This window comes from Podarcis cretensis, assembly GCF_951804945.1.
Source record: "Podarcis cretensis genome assembly, chromosome: 14".
Classification (NCBI taxonomy): Eukaryota; Metazoa; Chordata; class Lepidosauria; order Squamata; family Lacertidae; genus Podarcis; species Podarcis cretensis.
In genome coordinates this window covers 41,333,784-41,359,449 of record NC_137183.1, presented here as the reverse complement: position 1 = coordinate 41,359,449, position 25,666 = coordinate 41,333,784, and the positions used below count along the sequence as shown (strand labels likewise).

At 47.2% G+C, this 25,666-nt stretch overlaps 1 protein-coding gene across 1 annotated transcript in view; it reads right to left on the bottom strand.

Moving 5' to 3' along the window:
• XYLT1 (xylosyltransferase 1) overlaps positions 1 to 25,091 on the bottom strand; it is a 166,118-nt gene extending 141,027 nt beyond the window's left edge. Inside the window, exon 1 of the mRNA XM_079952376.1 lies at positions 24,670 to 25,091. Within this exon, the coding sequence (XP_079808502.1) occupies positions 24,670 to 24,987 (318 nt within the window). The 5' untranslated portion in view covers positions 24,988 to 25,091. The remainder of the gene's footprint in view (positions 1 to 24,669) is intronic.
• Between the last annotated feature and the right edge of the window lie 575 nt (positions 25,092 to 25,666).

Genomic DNA, 25,666 nt, shown 5'->3' with positions numbered 1-25,666 from the left:
AGTTTTAAGAAAAGCTTTTGAGGACACCACTGATTAACCTAAGAAGGGTTGAAAACTCAATTTTGGTGGTGACTGGGGGGGTGGAGGAGTCAACAGCGATAAGGAATCTATATTCCAATGTCTCAGAGGACTCTGGCTGGAGAGAGGATGCTGGAGCAAATTGCCCCCCTTGCCCTAATCCAGCAGGTCTGCTCCTACACCGAGTGTTAGATTTTGTTGTTTGTTCAATTCCATTTTTGCATTATGCTGGTTGTGACTAGGTGGAAGAGTGCATGCTTTGCATAGAATCACAGAACTGGAAGGGACCATGAGGGTCATCTAGTCCAATCCTGGAGAGATGCTATCCAGAGAGCCTGTATGGTGTAGTGGGTAGAGTTTTGCCCCTTCGCTATACCCACCCCCTGACCTAACTCTGAACTTTCAAAAGCTGCAGGGCACATAGAAGTTCAGCAACATCAAACCACAGTTTCGAATTCTGGTTTGCCAGCTGATTGCAAACCACAGTGAAGTTTCCCTTAGCAATGGCTCGAATCAGACGTCTGAGCTGAGATAGAGCATAGCAAACAGCAAAAAGGTTGATTCAGTGCTGTGAAGAAAAGAAGGCACCACTTTTCCCTTTTCTTAAGATAATAGAAGGAACAGCAGTTTGGCCACAATTTAAAGCAGCACCAGAGAATCTGGAACAGACAGTCAAAGATGATAGAAGCTGTAAAAACGTGCAGTAAAAGAAAGGATAAAAGAACAGAGTTTTCTCAGCCTTTAATACTGAGGAGTTTTTGGTGACCTTCCACCTTTTGAAAAACAGCCTCAAACAAGGAGAAGGACATCTGTAATCTCAACAGCAAAGGTAATCTAACACCACAAAGGATGACAAAGGGTGCTAAGTTCAAACTGCAACCTCTGATTAGCCGACCAGTTGCAGAATGGAACAAATTGCTTGTAGAATCAGCTTGAGAGATTCTAAAGAAAAGGATGGATATGGGCATACCTTCCATTAAAAATAATGTAAGGTATGGGAAATTAGTAAATTCTGACCTGGTTCTGCATAATGGCTTACAAGGAAGAAGCAGATAAAAATAACTCAAAAGTAGTGAAATAGCATTGGCACTGTTTAGATGTCACATCAAACCATATAAGAATGAGCTACTGCGAGCGGCTTGTCATGCCACACAAAACCCTTAATCTTAACTATGGTTTGTATGATTCATCTCAACTATGGTTTGTTTGGAGGGAAGGGAAGGCAACTTCAGACCATGGGCCAAGAAGCTGCCTGGTATCAACAAGCCACAGTGAAGGTTGGCAAGCATGGTCTGCAATCCAACATTTCGAGGGCTGACGGTTCCCCACCCCTTGTCTGAAGCAGTGAGCCTGTGTTATATTGCATAATGTTGTTTTCGCTTTTAAAAATGACAGCAGCAACACACACCCTTATGGAATGGCCAAGCAGTGAGTTGCTATCAAAATAGAAACTCAGCTGCTTGTAGCAATTCCAAAAGAGAGAAAAAAAATCACACAGCTAAGCATAAATATATGTATAGAGAGCTCAACGCACCTACAAGCCGCAATTAAGCTTCACCACAATCCATCACACTGCAAAATTCAATGCTAATTACCTTCCGCATGAGCATCTTTAGCAAGGCAATGTGTTGAGCCCCATAAAAACAATGTAATTTAGAAGGAGCTTAACGAAGTCAGCGGGGGGGGGGGGATACATAAAGGATGCTCAGGTGCATACAGATAAATAGAACAGTCCATCTTACAAAGTAAGCAATTTTCAGAAAAACAGCAATATCCGTTTAGAAAGTCACTGCGCTCCAGAAATCCCACCACCTGCTAGAGTGATATAAGTAGACTTAAGGGGGAGACTAAATATTAATAGAGGATGAGATGGCTGGACAATGTTCTCGAAGCTACCAACATGAGTTTGACCAAACTGCGGGAGGCAGTGGAAGACAGGAGCCTGGCGTGCTCTGGTCCATGGGGTCACGAAGAGTCGGACATGATTAAACGACTAAACAACAAAATATTAACATGGAGAAAGGCATCAGGGTTGTGCATACATCCAACATGTAGAGGGGACACTGCACAAACTCGCTTGTCTTGCTCTTAAAGTCTGTGCATTCAGAAGTGTTTGAGGGTGAGGGTCTTGTTGTTATTGGCAACAAGTGGGAGGGGGAGTTGTTTACATGCATATAATTGGTCACAGAGCAAGGTCATAGGGCTTCTATTACACCCTTCATGTGTTGGATGGGTATGAACTCCTAGCCGAAACACTATAGCTCTCATTACCAAGCCAGGGTTTGTTTCACTACAGTGTGGTTTGTTCAGAACCAGCCCCAGCCCAGCGGACTAACCATGGTTTGATTTCTGGCAGCAAACCACAACAGCCTCATTCACACATAGCACTGAGTCAAACCATGGTTTAGCAGCATTACACAAACACAATGGCTCCCAAGGAAGAGACTGCAACCACTTTGCTCCACTTCAACCAAGGTTCGGGCTTAGCACACTGATCTTCAGCTGGTGGTTTGGGAACCATTACTGTGTCATGGCTGGATCCAAGGTGGGTTGCAACCACCCATACAAATATATGGTAAAATATCAATAAATTGGTCTCCAAATGCATGTTTGGGTAAGGTGGATCCTGGGTGTGAAAAAGATGAACACTATTGGTTTAAGCACATTGTCCAAACCCTGGATCATGATGTCTCCTCTTCTTGAACCATGCTCTGCAACAAAAAAAAATCCTAAATAATCCAGGAGCAAAACATTCCTACATTCTTGGGAGCCAGCATGTTCACACTAAGTCATGGCCAGAGTGAAGCCACGTTTGTTGGTGGCTTACAAACATGGCTCATTTTTGACCACCTATGGGTTTAAGACATAAAATTTGGAACCAGTTTTAGCTGTAGCTTTGACTGGACTTTACAAAGCAGCCATACCAGACTCTACGAAGTGAACATGACTGTGTATAGGATTACAGCCTAAATGTGACCCACCAATATGGAAGGAGATCGCACTGAACTCAATGAGCTTCAATTCCAAGCAGACTCGTCTACGATCACCCTATTCACTGGGAGAGAAAGACCCAGCTGCATGTTGGAAATGGAATACACAGAAACATTTCAAGATCTGAATGAAACAAATTGTTTCCTTTTTCAGAGAGGGCAGCCCACAGAACAAAGCTTGTGTGATATCAGTGCGAGAAGGGGAGAAAATGCATCCCTTGAGCTGGGAACTGTCTCCACAACAATTTGGTGGAGTCTTTGCTTTTGCCACAAAATTATTAAGCGTCTCCCTCATTTTTCTTCCCAATTCTGCACGCTCCAGAAATAGATCAAACGGAACATATCTATGGGATGTTATCTGGCTGATGATACTCATTATGGAATTGTACTGACACTTCAAAAGCAGCCATGGCATTCCATCAGTGGTGAATCTCACAGCTCCTCTTTGCTTGTGGGTGTGCATATCGCTTGCCCTTCAACAGGCGTTTTTGCTGTTAAGATTCCTGAGCTCCCCTCACCAGAGCACATTCTCAGCAATCTTCAGCCCAGAGGTGAGGACCCTGTGGGCCTCCTGGCGCTGCTGGGCACCCAACTTCCTCAGCCTTAAACAACAGGGCCAATGGTCAGGGATGGTCTTCTGCAACATACCCAACCCCAAACCCAGCAGAATAACACTGTGGATTAGATGGTGGACATTCCTGTATCTGACCAAGTGGTGGAGATCTCAGGCCTATTACTGGACTCTATCAGTCACAGCCAACAGGCCCATCCATCAGATAGGATGGGGCTTGTTGCCCTGGCTGGGCTACATAATTATGGTTCACATGTTCTCAGCATTAGAAACTCAGATATGTAAGTTAATTGCCAAATGGTGCCTTAAACCTAGGTTACAGTCGCCACAACGGAATGTCTAGGCACTTTTTTTTTTTTTTTTTGCAATGAGGCTTATTTTTTTAATTTCATTTCTATATCACTTTAGACCAGGCATAGGCAAACTCAGCCCTCTAGATGTTTTTGAAACTACAATTCCCATCATCCCTGACCACTGGTCCTGTTAGCTAGGGATGATGGGAGTTGCAGTCCCAAAACATCTGGAGGGCTGAGTTTGCCTATGCCTGCTTTAGACTTTAAAGAAAAAAATCTCAAAGCGGTTGACAATACATTAAAACTGCAAATAAAACAAGCCTGAATAAAACAAATGCAAGCTTCAAGGAAAATATCGCAGATCCTTCTCTAAATGACATTTTGTTTCCCCCCATATTTATTTACCTGCTTAATTTATATAGCTGCCCCGTAGCAGAAGTGCTCTAGGAAGCCAAGGTCATGGTTAGAGTGTTGGACCAGCACCTGGGAGATCAGGGTTCAAATCCCTACTCATTAAGCTCACTGGGTAACCTTGGGCCATTAACAGTCTCTTAATTTACCTAAAACGGTCATGGTAAGCATTAACTGTGAAGAGGAGGGTTAACTATGTACTCCTTGGAGGAAAAGGTGGAATATACATGCAATACGCAAGCTCTTCTGCTTACCTGCTTAAGAAAACTGGAGGGGCCAGCCAGGTGGAGATGTTAGTCGCCAACCTGGTATCCAGAGATCTCACATGGTCTCAATTGGACTCGTGCCAGTCACAAAATGCACAGGGCACCTGGCTAATTTTGAACGCTGCATGTTCTGATTTATTTTTTTACAGATATGTGTGTTTGTGTGTTTACTCTTTTAATCAAAAATGTTAAAAGTGGCTGGCTAACTCTTGCTCTTCAATAAATAAGAGCACAGCAGGCTTGTGGCCAACACCAGACTTCTCAAAGGGGGCAGCTCCACAGCTGAAGCCTTTGCCCCCTTTTCCTGAAACCATCTCTTAAGGTGTGTGCACAAACAACAGGCAGGCATACAAGAGCAATGAAAAGCTCAGACAAAATCAAGTACTGTACAGTGGTACCTCAGGTTAAGTATTTAATTCGTTTCGGAGGTCCGTTCTTAACCTGAAACTGTTCTTAACCTGAAGCACCACTTTAGCTAATGGGGCCTCCTGCTGCTGCTGCCGTGCCACCAGAGCCCGATTTCTGTTCTTATCCTGAAGCAAAGTTCTTAACCTGAAGCACTATTTCTGGGTTAGCGGAGTGTGTAACCTGAAGCATATGTAACCTGAAACGTATGTAACCCGAGGTACCACTGTAGTGTACAAAACATAAAAAAGAAAACCAAAAGCAACAGTAACAGCTGAGAACATTTTCAAGCAAAAGGAAAGTTTCAAAACAAAACAGAAAGATAATTTGATCATAAGACTGAGGTCCGCTTCATGGCATGCACGAAGGCTTTACTTTGCCCTGGGTATGTGACTCCAAACCACAAAAACTGATGCAATAAACCGATCTGTTAGCCTTTCAATACCATACAACCACCATTTCTTTCTGCTGAAAGAGGTCAAAAGCATGATCCTATGCCTGCTTCCTCAGAAGTATATCCCACTGTGCAGGTCTTCAATCAGTGGTTTGGGACCAGTGTTTGAAATTTGCCAGGCGCCAGGCACATTTTGCACCTGGCTATCGGCCACTTGTGACCAAGTGAAGATGCCCGGGCACCAGGATGGCAACTAACTTCTCCACCAACTGGAGCTGCATGCCTGGGGATCCTTGGATCTTGACTGCTTCCACACACTAGCGACACATCCTATAGAATTCTATCCATAATTTTTTATCTGCACAATCAGAACGAATTTCAGGAACCAAAAAGTTGTATTGAAAAATACAACTTTTGAGCTGTCTGGCCCCAAAATGGCAACTAGGCATTCCGTTTTGACGACCGTAACCCTGGTTTAAGGGGCCATTTGGCGCCTAGCTTATATGTCTGAGTTTCTAACACTGGTCAGGACCCACAGGTAGATCATGAGGCCATACCAGATGAGCTGCAGGAAAGCTGGGGCCACCATGCTGGATTCCAGCTTAGGCGGACCAGACCAGAGCAGAACTATACATGTGTATAGTTTTATCAATTTTATCAATTATCATTTTATCAATTTCCACGAGTGCTGAATAGGATGAACCACTTTTAAGTAAGTTACATATTTCTGGTTAACCACAGGCTCACAGCTTTCTCTTGCCACTTTGCAGGACTAGTTTTCATTTAGTAGTAACCCTGAGGTAACACACTGCCTATTGTCTGCCCTTTTAGGATCAAATAATGAGTATTATTAACCCTATTAAGCAGAATTCAAATGCAGAAATGTGAAAGTGGGTCCCATGTCGCAGCTTGGGAGTCAGAGGTGAGTCTTGGATCTGAACCGGTTGAAAGCCACTGCCCCACTGAAACCTGTGGGGCTTACTCCCAAGAAAAGGGTGTGTAGAAGTAAGTTGTTAACACCTCGCCCCCGCAAAAAACTGACAAAACAAAAGTGCTTTTGAGTCTTCCTGGTTGAGGTAAAGAGGATTTCCCTCCCCTACCACATCCATATAATTTTTATTATTATTATTCTGGTCACAGAAAAGAGAAGTAAAATCAGCCTTGCTTCTTGCCTGCCAGCAACAGATTGCATCAGAAACCACATCCACCAACACCTATGTGATCACTTGCACCATACTGGTGGGGGTGGGCGTTTCAACTTTTGTTTCAACAGAAACATGTCAGCTGGGTTAAGAGGATCTATAGCATTCCTCTGTAGCACAGAAATGGGGAAGCTGTTACCCTCCAGATGATGATGATGATGATATTTTTACCCCACCCATCCAACTGGGTTGCCCCAGCCACTCTGGGTGGCTCCAGATGTTGGTGGAACCTCCCAACTCCTATCAGGCTCAGCCAACGTGCCCCATGGGATGATGGGAGATGCTGTCCAGCAGTACCTAGAGGACCACATTCCTCCTCCTCCATGCTAGCAGTTGCCAGAATCTGTGGCTTACTAGCAGTACAAGGGGAAAGGATCTAAGGGCTTAGTGGGCCACAAGCTTAAGATGAGTCAACAGTGTGATGCAGCAGCAGCAAAAAAAGCTAATGCTATTCTAGGCTGCATCAACAGAAGTACAGGCTGGCGAAAGGCACCATAGCTCCCTAGCCCTCAAATCGAGGGAGGAACAAGACGCGAGCCACCAGAGCCAATGCAGCTTTTCCTCCTTCAGGGTGCTGGGCCCTGGCGGTGGCCTGGCCCCGCGTGATGTCAGGGTGAAACCCCCCCTCACTACCTCATGTCCTCGGAGACAGCTGAGTGGAGAGGCACAGAGGCCTTGTGGGTGCCAGGGGAAGGCCTCAAGAGTACCACTGTGCTCACAGCCACCACTTTGCCTTGATGGATAGGCCCTCGCACCAGAGTTATATATGGGTTGTGTTCACTCTTGAAGGTTCTATTTGATCTGTGACCATCTCTGCCTGTCCAATCCATTTGCTAAGCTGATCCCACATCCCAGAAATAATGGAGTCTCAGCTTTTGGCTTGGTTGCACCAATCTCAAAGTTGACCTGTGGGAGAGGCCGAGTGGTGGAGTATGTGCTGTGCACACCAAAGGTCCCATCAAGTGATGAGAACAACATCTGCAAGACATCGGCTGGAGACCACAGGTTAGCTACTGCCAGTCAGAGTAGCGAGTCGGGTCAGCCAATAAATCTAACATGATCAAAGGCAGCTCATAAGCTTCTATGACCTGGGCAACCCTTAGCCATGCAACCACATGCTAAAGGGAGCCTGAGGAGATATGAGAACCAGGATACCAAAACATCTGTTAAAAATCACACTTTAGCTGAAGAACTGACTGGCTTCTTTGATCCTTCACACAAACAGCTTGAGGTCAAGCGGCTCCAGACAGACATATTCTGGTATGACACAACAGAGCCTTGCCTTGTCAGCACCTTGAAGACTTAGTAGATCTATTGTGGCTGTGTTCAGCACAATATGCAGCAGTATAGTTTGATTTTGGGCTATTGTTCTAAAATAGCTTCAACACTTCAAAGGCCACACCCACATGGCACAATAGGCCATAAACCACAGTTTATCAGGCATGAGCTCATTGCCCCTGCTTCCCTCAACCCTGCTACCCTGGGGAGGAAACAAACCACCATCTCTGAACTCAAACAAACCATGGTTGATGAGCCAAGGACAAGTCCTAGCTTATCACCATGGTTTGTTCCATTACAAAAACCTGATTCCTTGTTCAGCCACAATGCTAAGGTGGTGGTGGTGGTTAGGTTCTTCCCAGCGCTAGCAGGAATGAGTGAAGTGAAAGCAATTAAGAAGAACTCAGCAAAGCTCTGTTGGATCAATCCCAAAGGCCCATCAAGTCCAGCACAGTACATTTCCCAGAATTCCTGAGATGTAGGTAAAGGTAAAGGTAAAGGGACCCCTGACCATTAGGTCCAGTCGTGACCGACTCTGGGGTTGCGGTGCTCATCTCGCTTTATTGGCCGAGGGAGCCAGCATATAGCTTCTGGGTCATGTGGCCAGCATGACTAAGCCGCTTCTGGCGAACCAGAGCAGCGCACGGAAACGCCGTTTACCTTCCCGCTGTAGTGGTACCTATTTATCTACTTGCACTTTGACGTGCTTTCAAACTGCTAGGTTGGCAGGAGCAGGGACCGAACAATGGGAGCTCACCCCATCGTGAGGATTCGAACCGCCAACCTTCTGATCGGCAAGTCCTTGGCTCTGTGGTTTAACCCACAGCGCCACCCGCGTCCCTAGGCCTGAGATGCAGAATGGGCTTTAAATCAGTGGTGCGATATTTCCCAACACCCTATAGTTCCTGGGATTCCTTCAGAGGGAAACCTTGGGCCAGACACACACAGAGTCAACCTAACCTACCTCTACTGAGTTGCTGAGCAGTTAAAGAGGGTGAGTGGAGAACCAGATCCTCTGCTTTGAACTATTCCAAGGAAAGGCAGTGTATAAAGTAAAATTAATTTTTAAAATTGAGCACCGGAATTATATTTATTTATTAAAAATATTGCAAAAATGTATCAAAGTTGTTTATAACAGTAAAAAGAAGACAAACCACACAATAAGAACATGAAAAATTAAAAACAACACAGTTCTTAGAAGTGGAGTAGAGGCTGATAACATCATTGTTGGTTGCGTAGTAGAGGGAGAGAACAGCTCCAGAATGGGGTTTGGAGGGGGGGGCAGGAGTGATGGCATTGTCTGCCATTCTTAGCCTGGCAAGCAAAGGTGTTGACAAGACTTTCTGATTTTGCTATTGCTTGTGGCAGACTACCACAGAGGAAGTCAGAGAATGGGGGCAGGGAATCAAATAGAGGCTGGGTACTTCTTTCTTTCCCCCCGATGGTGTTCCTACACTTCCCTGCAAGGTTGTTTGCACCTCTTATTAAATATTAAAAGTTGTGTTTCAGCTGGCTGAATATCTTTTGTTAAACCTCAGTGTTACAAGCTGAACCTATGCAGTCAGAATTAAGCACCACTGAGCTCAAGAGAGTTTACTCCAGGGCAACTTTGCATAGGACTGGAGTCATAGCATTGGAGTAAACTATGCATAGGGTTTGGGCATTGCGCTACGGACTGTTGCTGCTACATACTGCTCTGTGTGTGTGTGTTGTGTGTGTGATACATATATGTGAATGAGTTCAGGAAAACTGCCTGCATTTTTCGACTCTCTTTGGAAGTGTGGCTCTAAGGGCTGTCACAATGAGCTCCTGCACTTCAACATTGCCCACCACACGCCTGGAGAACCTTGTTGGTCCTATCAAAATTTACAGCCTGCCTCCCCCTTTCCCCCCTGTTGCTCCTTCCAAGTTGTTGGTTGCCAACTGTCTGGACGTGGTACACACCTTGCTAATGGGACTCTCGTGCTGAAGTGGGTCTCAGCTACTGTTGTAATAACAGACCCTCAACCATGTTGCTTTTCTGCTTCAAGGAGCTGCCTCCTGATAGCAGCTGGATGCTTGTTCGGGAAGTTCTTGTGTAAATGAAGCCAGCAAAGCTGTTAGTGTGGGCACCAGGAGAATAATACCTTGTAGCCATGCAGTACTTCAGATTGCAAACATCTTGGCATTTTGCCTCAATTGAGCTTAGCACCAGGGCTGCAGGACATGGAAGTTTTGCGATATGCCAATGTGTGGACAGCAAAAGCTATTGTACATCAGTGAGCAGCCAAGGGCCCTGGAGACTGAATGCGGCCCTCCATGTCTCTCTGAGTGGCTCTCGGAACTCTCCCCAGGCCACACCCCTCACTGGCCCTCCTTCGCACTCTGTGTTTGCGTGGTTGGAATGTGCCCCTGAATTCTGAAGGAGGACACAAGTGGGTCTGAGCTTGTAGAAAATGCACAGATGAGAATGTGCACCCTCTGTTCCATCCACTTTTTCAACTGGCCCCACCCACCACTGCCATGCAGCCCCCGAAGGGAAGGTAGCCCTGGGGCTGTAAAAGCTTTCCCATCCTTGCTGTGGTACCTTTATGCCAAAGGTAGCCAACGAAAGGCCCTCTGTATGTCGTTGAACTGCAACTCCCATCAGCCCCAGACAGCACAACCATGGTAAGGGATTATGGGAATTATAGTCTTGCAATATCTGGAGGGCAACATGTTGGCTGCCTCTGCATTACACTGAAGTATCTTTTGCTGCTACACCTAGCAGTCTTGGCAAGGTGGAAATTCTAGTGTGGTTTTTTTTCCAGGCTCAGCTCATTAAGATTGAAAAATATAGTGACTAATAATTGTAATGGCATTTTTGAGATTATACTAAGTGCCCGGAGCACAGGTGAGATATCCTTCTGTGTGTTTGCTGAAAGAACTTATAGTGTCATAGAATTGTTGGAAGGGATCCCAAGAGTCATCTAGTCCAGCTACAATTCCCAGCACCCTTAACAAACTACAGTTCTCATGATTCTTGGGGTGAGGGGAGGGCATGCTTCAAAGGTGTGCTGTGTATGCAGCCTAAATGGGATATGAACCCATGTTTTCCCAGTCTAACCACCATGCCACAATAGCTCTTACTATGCCATTGAGGGCCCTGGCATTGTTGCATTAGAGTTGTTTGAAAGTCAGCTCCGAATACCACAAAAGAAAAAGAAAAGAGCCATGGAAATCCAAGTGGTCAAGGATATTTTAAATGAACATTAGCGAGAAACCTCTTGATGGTAAGAACAATTCAACAACGGAGTCAATTACCTACAGAAGTGGTTGGGCTTGCCCTTGCCAAGGGATGAACATGAGAAGAGCCTTTCTGAATCAGAGAAAATGTCTTGTCCAGACCAGCAACCTGTTCTCTGCAGTGGCCAGTGATGTCTCTGGGAAGCACTCATGCCCTGCTCATGGTGTGGTGTGGTGCTTAGGGCGTCAGACCAGGACCTGGAGAGCCAGAGTTCCAATCCTCACTCGACTGCAAAGCTCCACTGGTTGACTTGGGGCCAGTTGCAATCTCTCAGCCTAACCTACCTCACAGGGTTGTTGTGATGATAAAATGAAAGGGAGAGAACTGTGTATGTCACCTTGAGCTCCTTGGAGAAAAGGTGGGGTGTAAATGGAAGAATGAATAAACAAATGAAGACCCCTCTCCAATTGTCTCCCCCCATGTCATGTATTCAGAGGTAAGGATGGAGGAGAAATTATCTATTCCCATGGTAGCTGAACCTACCTAGTGCAAACTGAAATGCAACCACCCTCTGAAATTCAGCTGAATTTTGCAGCTCAGTTCTCCAGCCAGGTAAAGGGCACATTAAGTGCATATATTAGTGTAAAGTGTGCATTAAAACACATACATCAGTATAAAAAATAATGATACAAAAAACCCCACATACATCAGTGAAAATAACACTCCAACATGTGTTCCATTGGGGGAAATCCCTTTGCAAAAATGTGTATATTAGGAGAAAACGGCAGTAAAATGCAGGTGAGTTTTCATTTTTAAAAATATTCACAAATTGATGCAGAAATGAACTGGAGAATTTAAGTTAAAGAGTGAGGAAATGAGAAAGAGAAAGAAACTGAAATTGGCAGATTTCACTCATCGAGAGGCAGGGGGGACCCAGATAATGGAAGCAGCATATGGGCATCATATGACCCACAACTACGCTGTCTTCAAAACAGAGGCTTGCTGGAGATCTTCTAACCCTGGATTTCCTGCACTGATCAGCGGATTGGATTATATCAAGGATAGGGCACCTTTAGCTCTCCAGATGTTACTGAACTACAGCTCCCATCTACCCCAGCCATTGGCCATGCTTGCTGGGGCTGATGGGAGTTGCCCTCCCAATCCTGGCAAACAACAGCCTCCTCTTTGATGAGTGTGGTAGGGAAAATGTTGGGAGATGCTTGGACTTGGTGTCTGGTTCCCAAAGAGAAAAGGCAGCCCACTCCTCCAGAGACCGGGAGTAGCTAAACCTTTGCCTCTACTCCAAGCTAAGTTTTTGAGAACCCATTCTGCGTGAAAAATACCAGTGAGTCCCTTGGTGGACAGTTCTTAGCTCAGTCATAGAGCATCTGTTTTGCATGCAGAAGGTCCCAGGTTCAATCCCCAGGATCTCCAGGTAGGACTGGGAGAGACTACCTGTCTGAAACCCTAGAGAACCAGTGCCCATCACATCAGTTAGTGAGCTAGATAAATCAATAGCCTGATCCTTGGTATAAGGCAGTTTCCTCTACCAAGGATGATCTCAAAATGCTCTGGAGACCTCAACCTTTTGGGACAAGGTCAAGGATGCTCACTGAACCCTACTCAAAATTAAATTCTGGCATCAGAGGTAATGTCCACCCTGCCACATACAGACACACTTAAATGATTATTTATACCAAGTGTATAATTAGCTTTTATCAAAAGAATAATAGTAGTAGGAAGACGCAGCTGAAATGAACTGTATCTTATGAGAAAAGAGTAGATGCAATTTGACATTTAACAACTATTCACAACCCAGGGATCACAGGACTCTGCAGTGTCATCCCTCGACTCCTTTCAGCCAATTTATTTAATAAAGGCCCCATTCACCAGAACACAACCCGAACATAATAGACCACAGATACAACAATAATGTGAAAACAGCTAAACCTGCCCCACCCCAAAACCTGAAGGAGAAAACCTCAGCCAGGCTGTTGTAAATATTCTATGAAGCCTTCTGCTCTTTGCCAAGTCATTTTATTAAAGTCCCCCCAAATAACTGACTATAGCATTTCAACCCATTATTACTCCCACCAAAAAAATAAAAAAATAAAAAACAGGGAAAGAAAGAAAAAGAGGCCAATTGTATGTATGGTATAATCAGTTCAGACCTCTGAAGAATTCCCAAATCGCCTCTCAAAATAAGAGGGCAGATGACAAGTGTCCCACAGTAACCTTCCAGTTTTGCTCAGCACGAGAAACAACAGCTATGCGGTGCCGAAATCGGGAACACGACTCCTCGAGCCTCACCATTTATGGTGGTAAGCGAAGAGAGTACTCTCCTAGTTATGGATTGAATATAAACATGCAGCACTCATGAGTTATGGCTACAGTCCGTGAGGAAACTTTAAGCCGAATCTCTCTTCGGTAAACAGTGCATGACCAGAAAGCTATGCCGGTATAAACACTTGTTAAGTTTAGAGCAGGGGTAGAGAATCTATTTCATTCCAAGGGTTGGATTAGAACTTGGGTCAACCTTCCAAGGGCTGCGTGTCTCTAGGCATCAGTGGGATTCTGGACCTTCCAGACCGTTTGAGTTGGAGGCCCTTTTGGTTTAGGAGGCAACTGACATGCTTAAATCCAGATGCACGTGATGTACCTGGAATGGTAGGCCTCAAACTAGCAATGAGAATATTCTTCCAGTTCCATCTTGTTATTACTCTGCCATTTTGTTACCCCAGGTGTTGCCAATGAGTTCCCTCCAGTGTGGCCTATGGCACCCACAAAAGATCTCATGAAATATCCATTCTGTGTTTTTGCCATGCCCCGCCATGTTCCACCAATCCAGTTTGTGAAGCACCATGCACCATGGCAGCCATTTTGTGAATGGCACCCACAAAACTCTCTCAGAATTCTGAATGTTCCCACCGGCCTCGAGTTTTGCTTGCCTCCCAGTGAGAAAAGAGAATTTTGGAACATATAAAGTGATATTATATGGGGAAATCCAAGGGCTAGGCCAAGAGTTTGGGACATTGGCTACACCTGTCCTATCTATGGTCATGTATCAGTGGTGGGCGGAACCATCATTCGTCTTCTCTGTCAGTCATTTCCCACCCAGTTGGCTGCTGCAGGAAAAGCGAATCACTCTTCCCAGAGTTCCATATTCATCATAGGAAGCTGCCTTGTACCAAGATAGAGCATTGGTCCATTTGGTGCAGTTTTTGAATGGCAGGGAAACAAATAGAAGGTGGCATCAGAGCTCATGACCAGTGTTCGAAACTAGGCGTGTTTTGCGACAGGGAATTTAATTAGTGAGAGCAGTTTCTGAGCTCTGGGCACAGTTCTGCACCTAAGATTTCAGATTAAAACTGCAGAGTGGAAGGAAAGGAGGACCTTTTTCTGCCTTCCCACTTCCAGCTACTCTCTGGAGTAGACTAGAGAAGAGACCCTCTTAAGAATATCAGGGAGGTGGGTAGGGGAAGGACTAAAAAAGGTAAAGGTCCCCTGACAGTTAAGTCCAGTCGCGAACAACTCTGGGGTTGCGGCGCTCATCTTGCTTTACAGGCCGAGGGAGCCAGCGTTTGTCCGCTGACAGTTATTCTGGGTCATGTGGCCAGCATGACTAAGCTGCTTCTGGTGAAACCAGAGCAGTGCATGGAAACACTGTTTACCTTCCCACCGGAGCGGTACCTATTTATCTACTTGCACTTTTTGGGGTGCATTCGAACTGCTAGGTTGGCAGGAGCTGGGACCGAGCAACGGGAGCTCATCCCATCGTGGGGATTCGAACCGCCGACCTCCTGATCAGCAAGCCCGAGAGGCTCAGTGGTTTAGACCACAGTGCCGCCCACGTCCCAGGGGAAGGACTAGACCATGTGAAAAATGAACATAATATTTTAGCTGCATTCATTCATTTTCAGCTTTGAATTCTTGTTATAAGAAAAGCACGCCTAGACATTCCGTTGTTGCGCCCATAACCTAGGTTTAAGGTGCCATTTAGCTCCTAGCTTTCAAACCTCAGTTTCCAACACTATTCATGGCTGTCTGAGCCAGCCGGCCCCAGTTTTCTCCCCATCCTTCTCCATGCTGGGGAAAAGGGGATATCCTTCCATTTCTACGTGCAAGTCTTTTGAGTATCATTGACACTGGATAGGCTTTTCCCAATTTGGCGTGGCAACTCCTTGTGGGTAGCAACCCGTTATTCTAACACCAAGAAATGGCACAGCCAGATGATAAATGTGAATACATTTTCTGTGTTGTTATTGACCTATTGTGGAGCACAACGTATAAAAATGTTTGCACTGATCCAAGGAGGAAATTGTGCTCTGCAATGCAAAATTTAAAACACACACAAAAAAATAATTGCTTGTTTGATGCCATTATTACAGCAACAGTAATTATGCTTTTTAAAGCCAGAATCCTCAGCTGGTGTTAACAACAACAACAACCCACCAAACAAAACAGCCCCACAGTCTATAACAGAGACATGCACACTTACAGCCACTAAAAGATCTGGTTTACATCATGGGCAGTCTTCCCCAAACCTGGTGCCCTCCAGATGGTCTGGACTACAATTCCCATCATCCCTGACCATTGTCTATGGGGAACGGTACTCCAAAACTTCTGAATGGTACCAGGTTGTTTGGGGGGGGGGCAGAGAACTACTTTTGTTTTTCTCTGCCTTCTGCCCTGTCTCAATGGACACCAGGCGCTACTGTGTTTAATGCAAGCAGCATCAGTTGTTTCGGGAGGGGAGTTAATTACTGGGATTGCAGCAAGCCTGGAGGAGGAACTTCTCTGATGCTTTCCTCCCTTGCTACAGTCCAGCAGAAAGTCCCTCTTCAGAAAAATTTTATTTGCTTTGGGGGAAATCCCGTGTAAGTAGCAACAGGGGATTTCTCCCTGATGCCAATGGACGCATCAGAAAAGCACCAAAAGGGGAAAGGGATAAGTTCCTTCTCCCTGTCTGCAGCGATTCTAATAATTGTCACCCACCACATACACAGTTGGTGCTACCTGCGTTTTTTGTTTGCTTGTTTTGTAAAGGACAAGTTAAATGAGAAGGTGCAGTTCATGTCACCTCAAACCTGGCTGCAAGCTAACGAAACATGGGACAATTGAATTAAAGAGCAGAAGGTAAACCCCAAGGAAAACCTGAGCTGTGCAGTTGCAGCTGGGCCAAAAGCGGGAGGCCTGTAGCTCAGAGGTAGGGTATCTGATTTGCATGCAGGAGGTCTGGGTTCAACCCCTGACATCTCCAGGTACTGCCAGAAATGTCCCTGGTGTAGACAAGATAGAACTAGGTGGACCAATGGTTTGACTCAGTGCAAGGCAGCTTCCTATGTTCTGGATAGCAACAGGCCCTACTTTCTCTGCCAGGAGCAAAATTTACTCCAGCTTTGCAGAGAAGAATCAGGAGAATTGCAAGCCGCACATTCTGAACAACATTTGCGAATTATACCCCAGCTCATGCTCCTCTCCCCTCGAGTCATCCAGCATCAACATGAGGTTTTGGAAATATCTACATGCAACGTTGCATTTTCGGAACGCACACAGAATTAAGGACGAGAAAAGTATTTACAGGAAAAAGATGCAAACCAGGTAACCGTATGGGTTATTTCATACTGTTAATTTCAACACTTGGTGGGATATGCACACCAGGCGTAGATTTCTTGTGTACAACAGCTGGTCCTCTTGTTACAGCAGAAAAATGAATAGGCTTTAATTTCAAATAAGAACAACTGCAGAGAGATATGGGAAATTTTTTTTGGGGGGGGGGAATGGACCAATTTTTTGGGGGGGTGGACCAATGAAACCTTAATATTAAAAAGGGAGGGGAGTGAGAACAAAGCACCTACCATGATCCAAAGCCTCTGGTTGTTCCACAGTGCAGTTTCAGGGTGCTGAGTGAACAAGTGTGGTGTGTAGTGGTTAGTGTGTTGGACTAGGACCTGGGAGTAAAGGGACCCCTGACCATTAGGTCCAGTTGTGGTCGACTCTGGGGTTGCGGCGCTCATCTCGCTTTATTGGCCAAGGGAGCCGGCATACAGCTTCCGGGTCATGTGGCCAGCATGACTAAGCTGCTTCTGGCGAACCAGAGCAGCGCACAGAAACACCATTTACCTTCCCAGCGGAGCGGTACCTATTTATCTACTTGCACTTTGACGTGCTTTCGAACTGCTAGGTTGGCAGGAGCAGAGACTGAGCAACAGGAGCTCACCCCGTCGCGGGGATTCGAACCGCCGACCTTCTGATTGGCAAGTCCTAGGCTGTGTGGTTTAACCCACAGGGCCACCCGCGTCCCCAGGACTTGGGAGACTAGGGTTCAAATCCCCACTTGGTCATAAAGGCCCGTCATTGCCTCTCAGCCTAGCCTACCTCACAGGGTTGTTGTGGGGATTAAACAAGGAGGAGAACTATGTGTACCATCTTGAGCTCCTTGGAGAAAATAAATAGAAAGATCCCGGGTTCAGTCCTCATCATCTCCCGGTGGGGCTGGGAATGTCCCCTGCCAGAAACCCCAGAGAGCTGCTGCCAGCCAGTGTAGACAATACTGAGGTAGATGGCCCAATGGTTTGACTCAGGACCAGGCAGTTTCCTATGTTCCTTTGCATTCCGTTAACTTGCCAAAGCTCGCAGCAGTGTGCTTCTGAAAGATCCGGCATTCGGGAATAGTGCACGACTTGCCCACCAATCAGAGATGCTGTGAATATGAACCAAGTGGTTTATAATCTGTCTCAAATCTTAGGTGGGCCGTAAAAAGCCAAATTAAAAAAGAGAGAGCCTAAGAGAGAGAGACTTAATGAGACAACTGACACAGTAGCCCATCCATTTAGGCTGCCGCCTTTTAACAGTGTTCTTAAATAATGCATACATTAGCTCAGAGGCTGAAGAGATTTGTTTGTTTTATTAAGCAGAGCCTGGTTAATGGAAAGCTTTGTAATAAGATTTCTCTCAGTGCTAACGGGGGGGGGGGCAGGGAGAAAACTTTCCTTTTCTTTCGACCCCCAGGTCCAAAATATCCCATCGGAAAATGATTTCGTTGCCTCCACTGCCTTTCGTCATTCTTATTACAACCACTTGTGTGCTAACAGTGATGTCATGAATGGCAAAGTCCAGTTTCCTGTTTCGTGCCAGTCCTTCAGTCTCAAAAAGCCAGGAAGGTGCAATAGCAAAGTCACATCAGGCCAGACGTCCTGGCTTCAAATTACTTCTCAGCCATAAATAACTCACTGGGTTTTCAAGGGTCAGTCTCTCTCTCTCTCTCTCTCTCTCTCTCTCTCTCTCTCTCTCTCTCTCTCTCTGTGTGTGTGTGTGTGTGTGTACAATCTACCTTATAGGGCTGAAAGTCAGGAAAATTGGGAAAGGGGAAGATCAACATGTGGTGTCTTGAACAGGGTTTGCCAGTTTGGCACCCTCCAGACGCTGCTGGACTACAACTCCAGTCAATCCTAGCCATTGGTTGTGCTAGTTGAGGTTGATGGGAGTTGCAAGTCCACCTGCATCTGGAGGGCACCTTGTTGGCTACCCTTGCCTTGGAGGGAAAAGGCTGAACATAAAGCAGCAGGTCTAATTCAGCCTGCCAGGGCTCCCCATTTGGCCTGCAAGGTTGCTGTGGCCAAGTCATACCCACCAGGCCTACGCCTGTTGACAGAGGGCATTAGGTGCAGGGAAAGAAGTGGCTGGGCCAATGGGACTTTGCAGGCACCCAACGATCAGCTGGTTGGCCGTCCTATGCCCATCACTTCGCAAGTCCTGGCAACCAGCTGATCATAGCAGAAGGCCCAGTGATCAGCTGACTGTGCCTTCCATTTACAGCCCTATGCAAAAAATGGGTTGATGACATCTCAGTGGCATCAGGTGACTGACAGGGCTGTGGCCCCAACCAACTGTCAAACTAGGCCTGTGAGGGGTGGGGGAAGATAAGGACCTAGCCCACCATCCCCCAAATAAAGAACCACCTGTGTGTGGCACCACAGCCTGTTCTGACCCACCTGGCACCAACCAGGAGTAGGGTGTTTCTCTGTAGGGATGCCTGTTTTGTGGAACAATCTCCCCCCAGAAATCCAGCGGGCACCTTCACTGGTGGTTTCTTGTTGGCAACTGGACTGCAAACGCTTGAGTGAATTAAAGACCATTGATCACCAGCTCACTCGTTCGTGCCTACCGTATGAGGACTGTATGCTTATTTTTATTTATTTATTTTATGAATCACTTCCCATAAAAGCATCTCAGAGCAATTAAGGATAAAAACCATCAACAATAAAAGCAATTTCAAATCCGATACAAGAGACTGACAAGGATAAAAACCTCCGCTTGAAAAGGCTTCCTGAAAAAGGAATGTCGTCAAGAGACATGCCCCTTGTTTGATATATCATTTGATGTAGTTTTAATTATATTTCATTGTTTAAATCATGCTGTACACAACTTTGATACCCTGAATGAAAAGTGGCATATGAATCCTTTTAGTAAACAGGTAATATCAACCCAGGGGTGTATGGGAGGGGGAGTACCGCTGGTGAGGGGGGACACATTGTGCTCCTTTGAGGGTGAGTTAGGGACTCCCCCTGCATGTGAAGACAGGCTATAGCAGATTGAGAGAATGAGACTGATACTGGGTCCAATGGTCAAGAAGGTGTTTTCTGCATGTTCTGTAGAGGGACGTGAAGGGCAGGTGGGGCTTGTCAACAACCTGGGAAGGTAGCCCATTTAGAAAAAGGAAACCTCTGATCTAATCCCTGGCTGCCTTGCAGGATATCTTCAGGAGAAGATAAAGCTAAGGTTTACTTACCTTAAGAGGTATGTAAAACAAACATATCCCGGCCTGTTCTAGCAAGCAAGATATAACGTTGTTTTCCATGCTAGTCCTGCTCAAGTGTACACCCACTGGAATTAATGGGCAGGACTAACTTGCGTCTATTCATTTTAGTGTGTGTGCTCTGGAAAGAACTCGCCTGAAATCAACCCGTAATATTCATTTTTAAAAATATGTGTGAGGGGGCAATATTTTCAACACCACGTGCATTCCTTGCAACATTGCTGCCCATTTCATCAGCATCGCAAGTCCTTCCTGATCTACCTGTTCAGGGACCGCTCAGCACCATGCTTTGCTTTGCAATATTATACACAGAGAGAAGATTATATATATATATATATATATATATATAAAATCCCCAATGCAAATATCCCAGCAGCGAAGGAAAATGCCCCTCAACTTTGGGGGGAGATTTCGATGACTCAGCAAGTGATGCATTTCAAAATAATTGAGTCCCCTAAGAGGGCTTCTAATAATAGAGAACCCAGTTAAAGCACTTTCCCCTCTGCTGTTTCATAACTAGGTCCCCTGCGGATAGTTTGGTTGCTTCAGGGAACGAAATTCCTCAGGTGGGTATAGCACAGCAAACCCTCCAAAAGGAAAACAAAGGTCACTTAGGGCTTCTGTTCTCCTCTTCCCCCTGGGCTCAAAAGAGTGGGGAAAAGTTGAGCTCCAAGGCTAAAGGGCTCCAGTGAGATGAGGCAGGGCGGGGTCGCAAACGCAAGAAGGGAGATGGAAGAGAAATGCAGTGGATATCCGGGAGGCGCCTGTGCCTTTAAGGTAGTTGGGGAAACTGCTGATGTGCCAAAGGCCTCTGGGACATTTCTCGTCTTGCTCCCCTTCCCCTTATCAGTTGATAGCCAAAGGGAAGAATTGTGGGTGATAGCCAGGGGCTCCCACACCCGAAACAGCTGAGCAAACCGCCAAAGGGCACAAGGAAAAGAGTATGTTTTAAAAAGCGAGATTAATGCTCAGTAGGGAAGTTAACTCGGCACTGGTGTGACACGGCTCACAGCAGCTTTGAAAGTTAAAAAACGACCATCTGAGAGATCCGAAACTAGGATGCTTTTGCTACAGCTCAGCTGTTAAACCCCAAAGCCAGGACAGAGGGCAACTTCAAATGATTTAAGACAGCTACCCTTAAAATAAAAGATGCACCGAAATTTTTATCCGGCTACAAAAATATTTGCGTTCCAAAATATGGCTGTTCTGTCCTTCCTTGGAGAACCATTGGGGTAATTTTAAGGAGAGGAGCAATGTGCTGTTGTTGATCTAAACCCGGCACGCCAGGTAGAGTTAATTCATTGGATCTACAGGATTTCCTTCAGGGAAATATTGTGATCCCAAGACACAGTGGGGGATTTTTAATGGGGTTTTTGGGGGGTACTGTAGATCTTTCTGGACCTATTTAACAACGTCCCATGGAACACGTGAAAAAGGATGCCTCTGAGAATGTGCTGAATGCCTTTCTTAACCCAATGAACACCTCAGCACTGCCCCCCTCCAAGAAAAGGTTGACTTGGAGGGAGTTTCCCCAGTTAGAGAATCCAAACAGACTGAGCTAGAATTAAGGTGGGTTGCTTAGAATTTAAGTCATAAAAGTGCCACCACAGTGAGGCAGATGGGATCTTCTAGAAGCTGGAATGGGAAGGGTCTTTAGTGGTCACCTCCTAGCTCAACTCACTGACTAAACGCAGGATGAAACGGCAGCATCCTCGTGAGGCAGACATGCAATCTCTGCCAACAAAGGAGTTATGCTGGCTACCTTTCTTGAATATGAAGGTAGACACTTTTTAAAATTACAGCTGTGTTAAGCATTGGCGGAGGAGGTTCAAACCTCAGGACTGAGGAGTTCTTTACAAAGCAGCGCTGTGGAAACGTCGACTCAGGTAGACTAGTCGAAAGCAAGGCCAGCCTGGCGAAGGAAAATGCCGCTGAAGCACTGGGTCACTTTCAAGAGGGGCAAAGACCAACCCTATGGTTTCGAAAGATTCTGTCTCAAAATTTTATTGGTTTGCTCGACAAGCTCTTGCCCTAGCTGCACAAGAGGTGGCAGTGTTACTCGTGGAGGTAAGACAATGGCTCTCTCTCAGCACAGGGTCAGAGGCATCCATTTTAGGATTTCAGCGTGCTCCAAGACTCAGCCCAAGCATTCAAAGGGAGGTTTTGGACCCAAGCCTTGGCTCAACACTTCCGAAAATCCAGACAGCATATTTTTAAAACATAAGGGGAACTGAACCACTCTTTGGATTAAAAGGTTGCTTGCACTTGCCACCCAAGGCCTGGGGTATTGAAGAAAATATTGGGGAAGGAGCCAAGTAAGCCTTGCCCCACATAATCGATCATATGACATGGCACATGCACACCACAAGAATGGCAATGCCCTTCAACTTGGGGGGGGGGGGTCCAGGACCTCAAATATTGGGGCGGGGGGGCAAAGGGACCTTGGCCTCTAGGAGCTGACTCCTACGCCAGGGATGGTGAGCCTGGGCAAGGCACATAGCAGGGGACTCAAAGAGGAGTCGTGCCCATCAAACATTGTTGCATATGCACACATGCACAGAGCTGCCTCCTTCGGTCAGCCCTCCCTGCTCATCAAATGATTGATCCGATGTCTGGGGTGGCAGGCAGTGATCCATATCTGGGCTCTGCAGAGAGGTTTAAATCTCTCCACTGACCCCAACTCTGCCAAAATCAGTGGGGTCCCAGAAAAGTTTGCTCTATGGCCAGGGTGAGCCACCCCGGCTCAAGAAAATGCCACAGGGAGTAGGAGTACATGCGCCACACCAGCACATCGCAAGCTGGAAGAGACTTCCAAATTGTGTGCTTTGAGTCCTTTCTTCTTTTTCTTCCCTTTAGCACCCAGATCCAACTATCAGAAACTCCTCCGTGTCTAGAAGAAAACCCTGGCTACCTACCCCTGGATAAGGACTGGAGAGCAATTCAATTCAGTTCACACACAAAGGCGAACTTACTGATCCTTCACTTTCTGAAGCAATAAGCAAAATCAAGACACTGCCGAACTTCGAAATTTGCACTTCTCTGAATTTGGCAGTGCAGCTCTCCAGCCAACCTATATGTACAAAGATCCATATACTAGTCTGCATATAAACACACATAGCAGGTGAAAGTAACGTAAAGGAATGCATTATAGTTAGGGGGAACCGCTTTGCAAAAATGTATACATTAGGTAAAATTGCATACAACCATGTGTATATTGGAGAAATTCAAACTAAAATGCTGATGAACTCTGTCACAAGTTGTGGGAATGTGGAGAATCAAGCTTAAGACAGGGAAAAACGATAAACTGAAATTGACTGGTTCACGCATCCTCACCTATGATGCAGATTTAAAACCAGGATATACTCAAGTTAATAAAAGAGAGACACATATTTCTACAGGTTCCCAGGGCACTTTCCCTAAGCCCAAATGACATGGTTCTCATAAATAGATCCTTCCAGCCCATATTTAATCCAGAGTTATAATTTCAACAGAAAATCCAGAAAGCTTTTTTTCTTAAAAAAAACACCCCAAAACCCAGAAAAGCAAATCTGGATATAATAGGGGGGAGATTATATGTGATGGCATTTTCCTGAGAACAATGTAATCCTGTGGATGATGTGGTACACCTGCATGTGTGAGCTGTACCAAGTGCAAAGCAAGCTGGCATGTGGAAGCCTCCTGGGTTGCCATCCACCCTTTGCCTGATGCTCAACCCTAAGATACCTCTACAACCACGGCACACACTGCAAGAAGGATGTGTGGATCCAGAATTGGCCTCCGCAGTCACTTATGGACACATTGTTCAGACTGTGTTGATGGAAGGCAGTCTTACTTGGCAAAAATGAAGAAGACGACACTGCGAGACAACCCGCTCCATCTAAGAACTGTCGAGTGCAAAGAGGACTCCCAGGACTTCTCCTGACTATTCTTTGAGCAAGACACCAAACATTATGATTGAGAATGGAAAGGGGGAAAATACCACACATACCTTGTCATGAATCATTTTACCACTTTTTCTCTGTACTGGCCACCTTAAAGTCTTTTTTTAAAAAAAGGACTCCTTCTCCCCTCTTCATCAGTACCCCATCCTTCTTCCACCTAAAGGTAAACCCCAAAAGGCACCCGAGGTCTCAGAATGACAGCCCCAAATCCTAAGAGTGTTTCCTCCCAAGTCCCACCAAGCGCATAGAGGCAAGCCCTGCCACGGTGGAAATCCCTATTTACTCTTGAGCAAGCCCATATATTGCATGGTGCGGCTCTGCCCTCAGCGGGACTCACTTCGGAACCAAAACGCATTAGATCAGGCTTGGGCTGTATGTCGCGCGTGCTTGTTTGTTTTTAAAGTCCACTCTGTGCAAAATTCCCAAGGAGCCCAATTCAACAACACTGTTTCCCCCCAAGGGACATCCATCATAGAAACCCAACGCAGTCCGATAGACGAGATCGCCACGCGGGGAGTACGAGAGAGAAGGCGGGGAGAGGGAGATAAGAGAAGGAAAGACGCAGCTGGCAGGCGGAAAGGGGTTAACCCCCCACCGTGCGCCCCCTAACCCCGCAATAAGTCCCTTCGAAGCGGAGGCTGCCTTCCGAAGAAGTGCGCCGCCAGACGGGTAAGACGCGCGCCAAGGCGTCTTGGGCGCACAGGCGCGCCAAGGGGGCCACGGCGTCTTCTCCAGGGCCCCCGGCGGCGCCCTCCAGGGCTTGCCCTTCAGAGCATCTTTGGAGGGAAGGGGGGTGGGGGAAGCCGCTGCGTTTCCTAGCCTCACTCTCCCCGCTCCTCACCTCCTCTCCCGCGAGCTGCGGGAAGGCGCCCCTTACCATCGCCGCCTTGGCGCGGAAGGCGCCGGGTCCCTTGCGGTGCTGGTGCGCGCGGTGCCCGTCGTGGCCAGGGTTGCTGCTCTCCAGGTCGCGCTTCTCTCGGCGGCGGCTGGCGCTGCGGCTGCTGCTGCCCTGCGGCGGGCGCTGCTGCTCCTCCTCGCCGGAGTCCAGGCTGCTGAAATTCCACACGACCAGCGTCTGCACGAGCAGCACGGTGAGCGCCAAGACCAGCGCCGAGCGCGAGCGGCGGGCCAGGCGGCGGGCGCACGAAGCGGCCGCGGACGAAGGCGGCGAAGGCGACGCGGCCACCACCACCATCTTCGCGGCGGCGGCGGCTGCTGTTGCTGCTGCTGCTCGGGATTGCTGCTGCTGCTGCTCACTGAGCCACTCAGAAGCGCCGCATCCGCCGCCGCCGCCGCCTGGAGTTTTTCAGACGGACGAGACGTCAGCAGCAGGAGGAGGAGGCGGAGGCGGCCGAGGAGGCGGAGAGCGGGCAGGCAGGCAGGCAGGCGAGAGGAGCCGAGGAGGCCCGGCCCTCCGGCAGGCAGGCGAGGCAGCCCCGCGCTCGCTCGCTCGCTCCAGACGAGCCGAGGGGAGGAGAGGGGCTTGGCCGGCGAGGGGCGTGCGCGCAAAGGAGACGGTGGGGAGGAGCCGGCGGCGGCGCAGCCGAGCGAGCGAGCGAGCGAGCGGCGCCTTGTTTCAGGAGGAGGAGAAACTGGTCTGGGGGCTTTGGACAGGCAGGGGGTGGGGGCGTCTCTCTCCGGATGCGCCTTGGCACGGCTGGCAACCGAGAGGGGCGCCCGGCTTAGCTGCCGTGCGCCCGCGTCCCCGGCCACCCCTTTCCAGCTGTGCCTTTAAGGGTGGCTCGATCAGCGACTATTATAGCAGGTGTGATTCCCGGTTTTGGGAGCCTCTGGGCCGAGCGAGAGCTGCTTCGCGTGCCGAGCTATTGCCTGAGAGCACGCCGCGCTCTTAAAGGCACGCGAGTCGGCGTGTG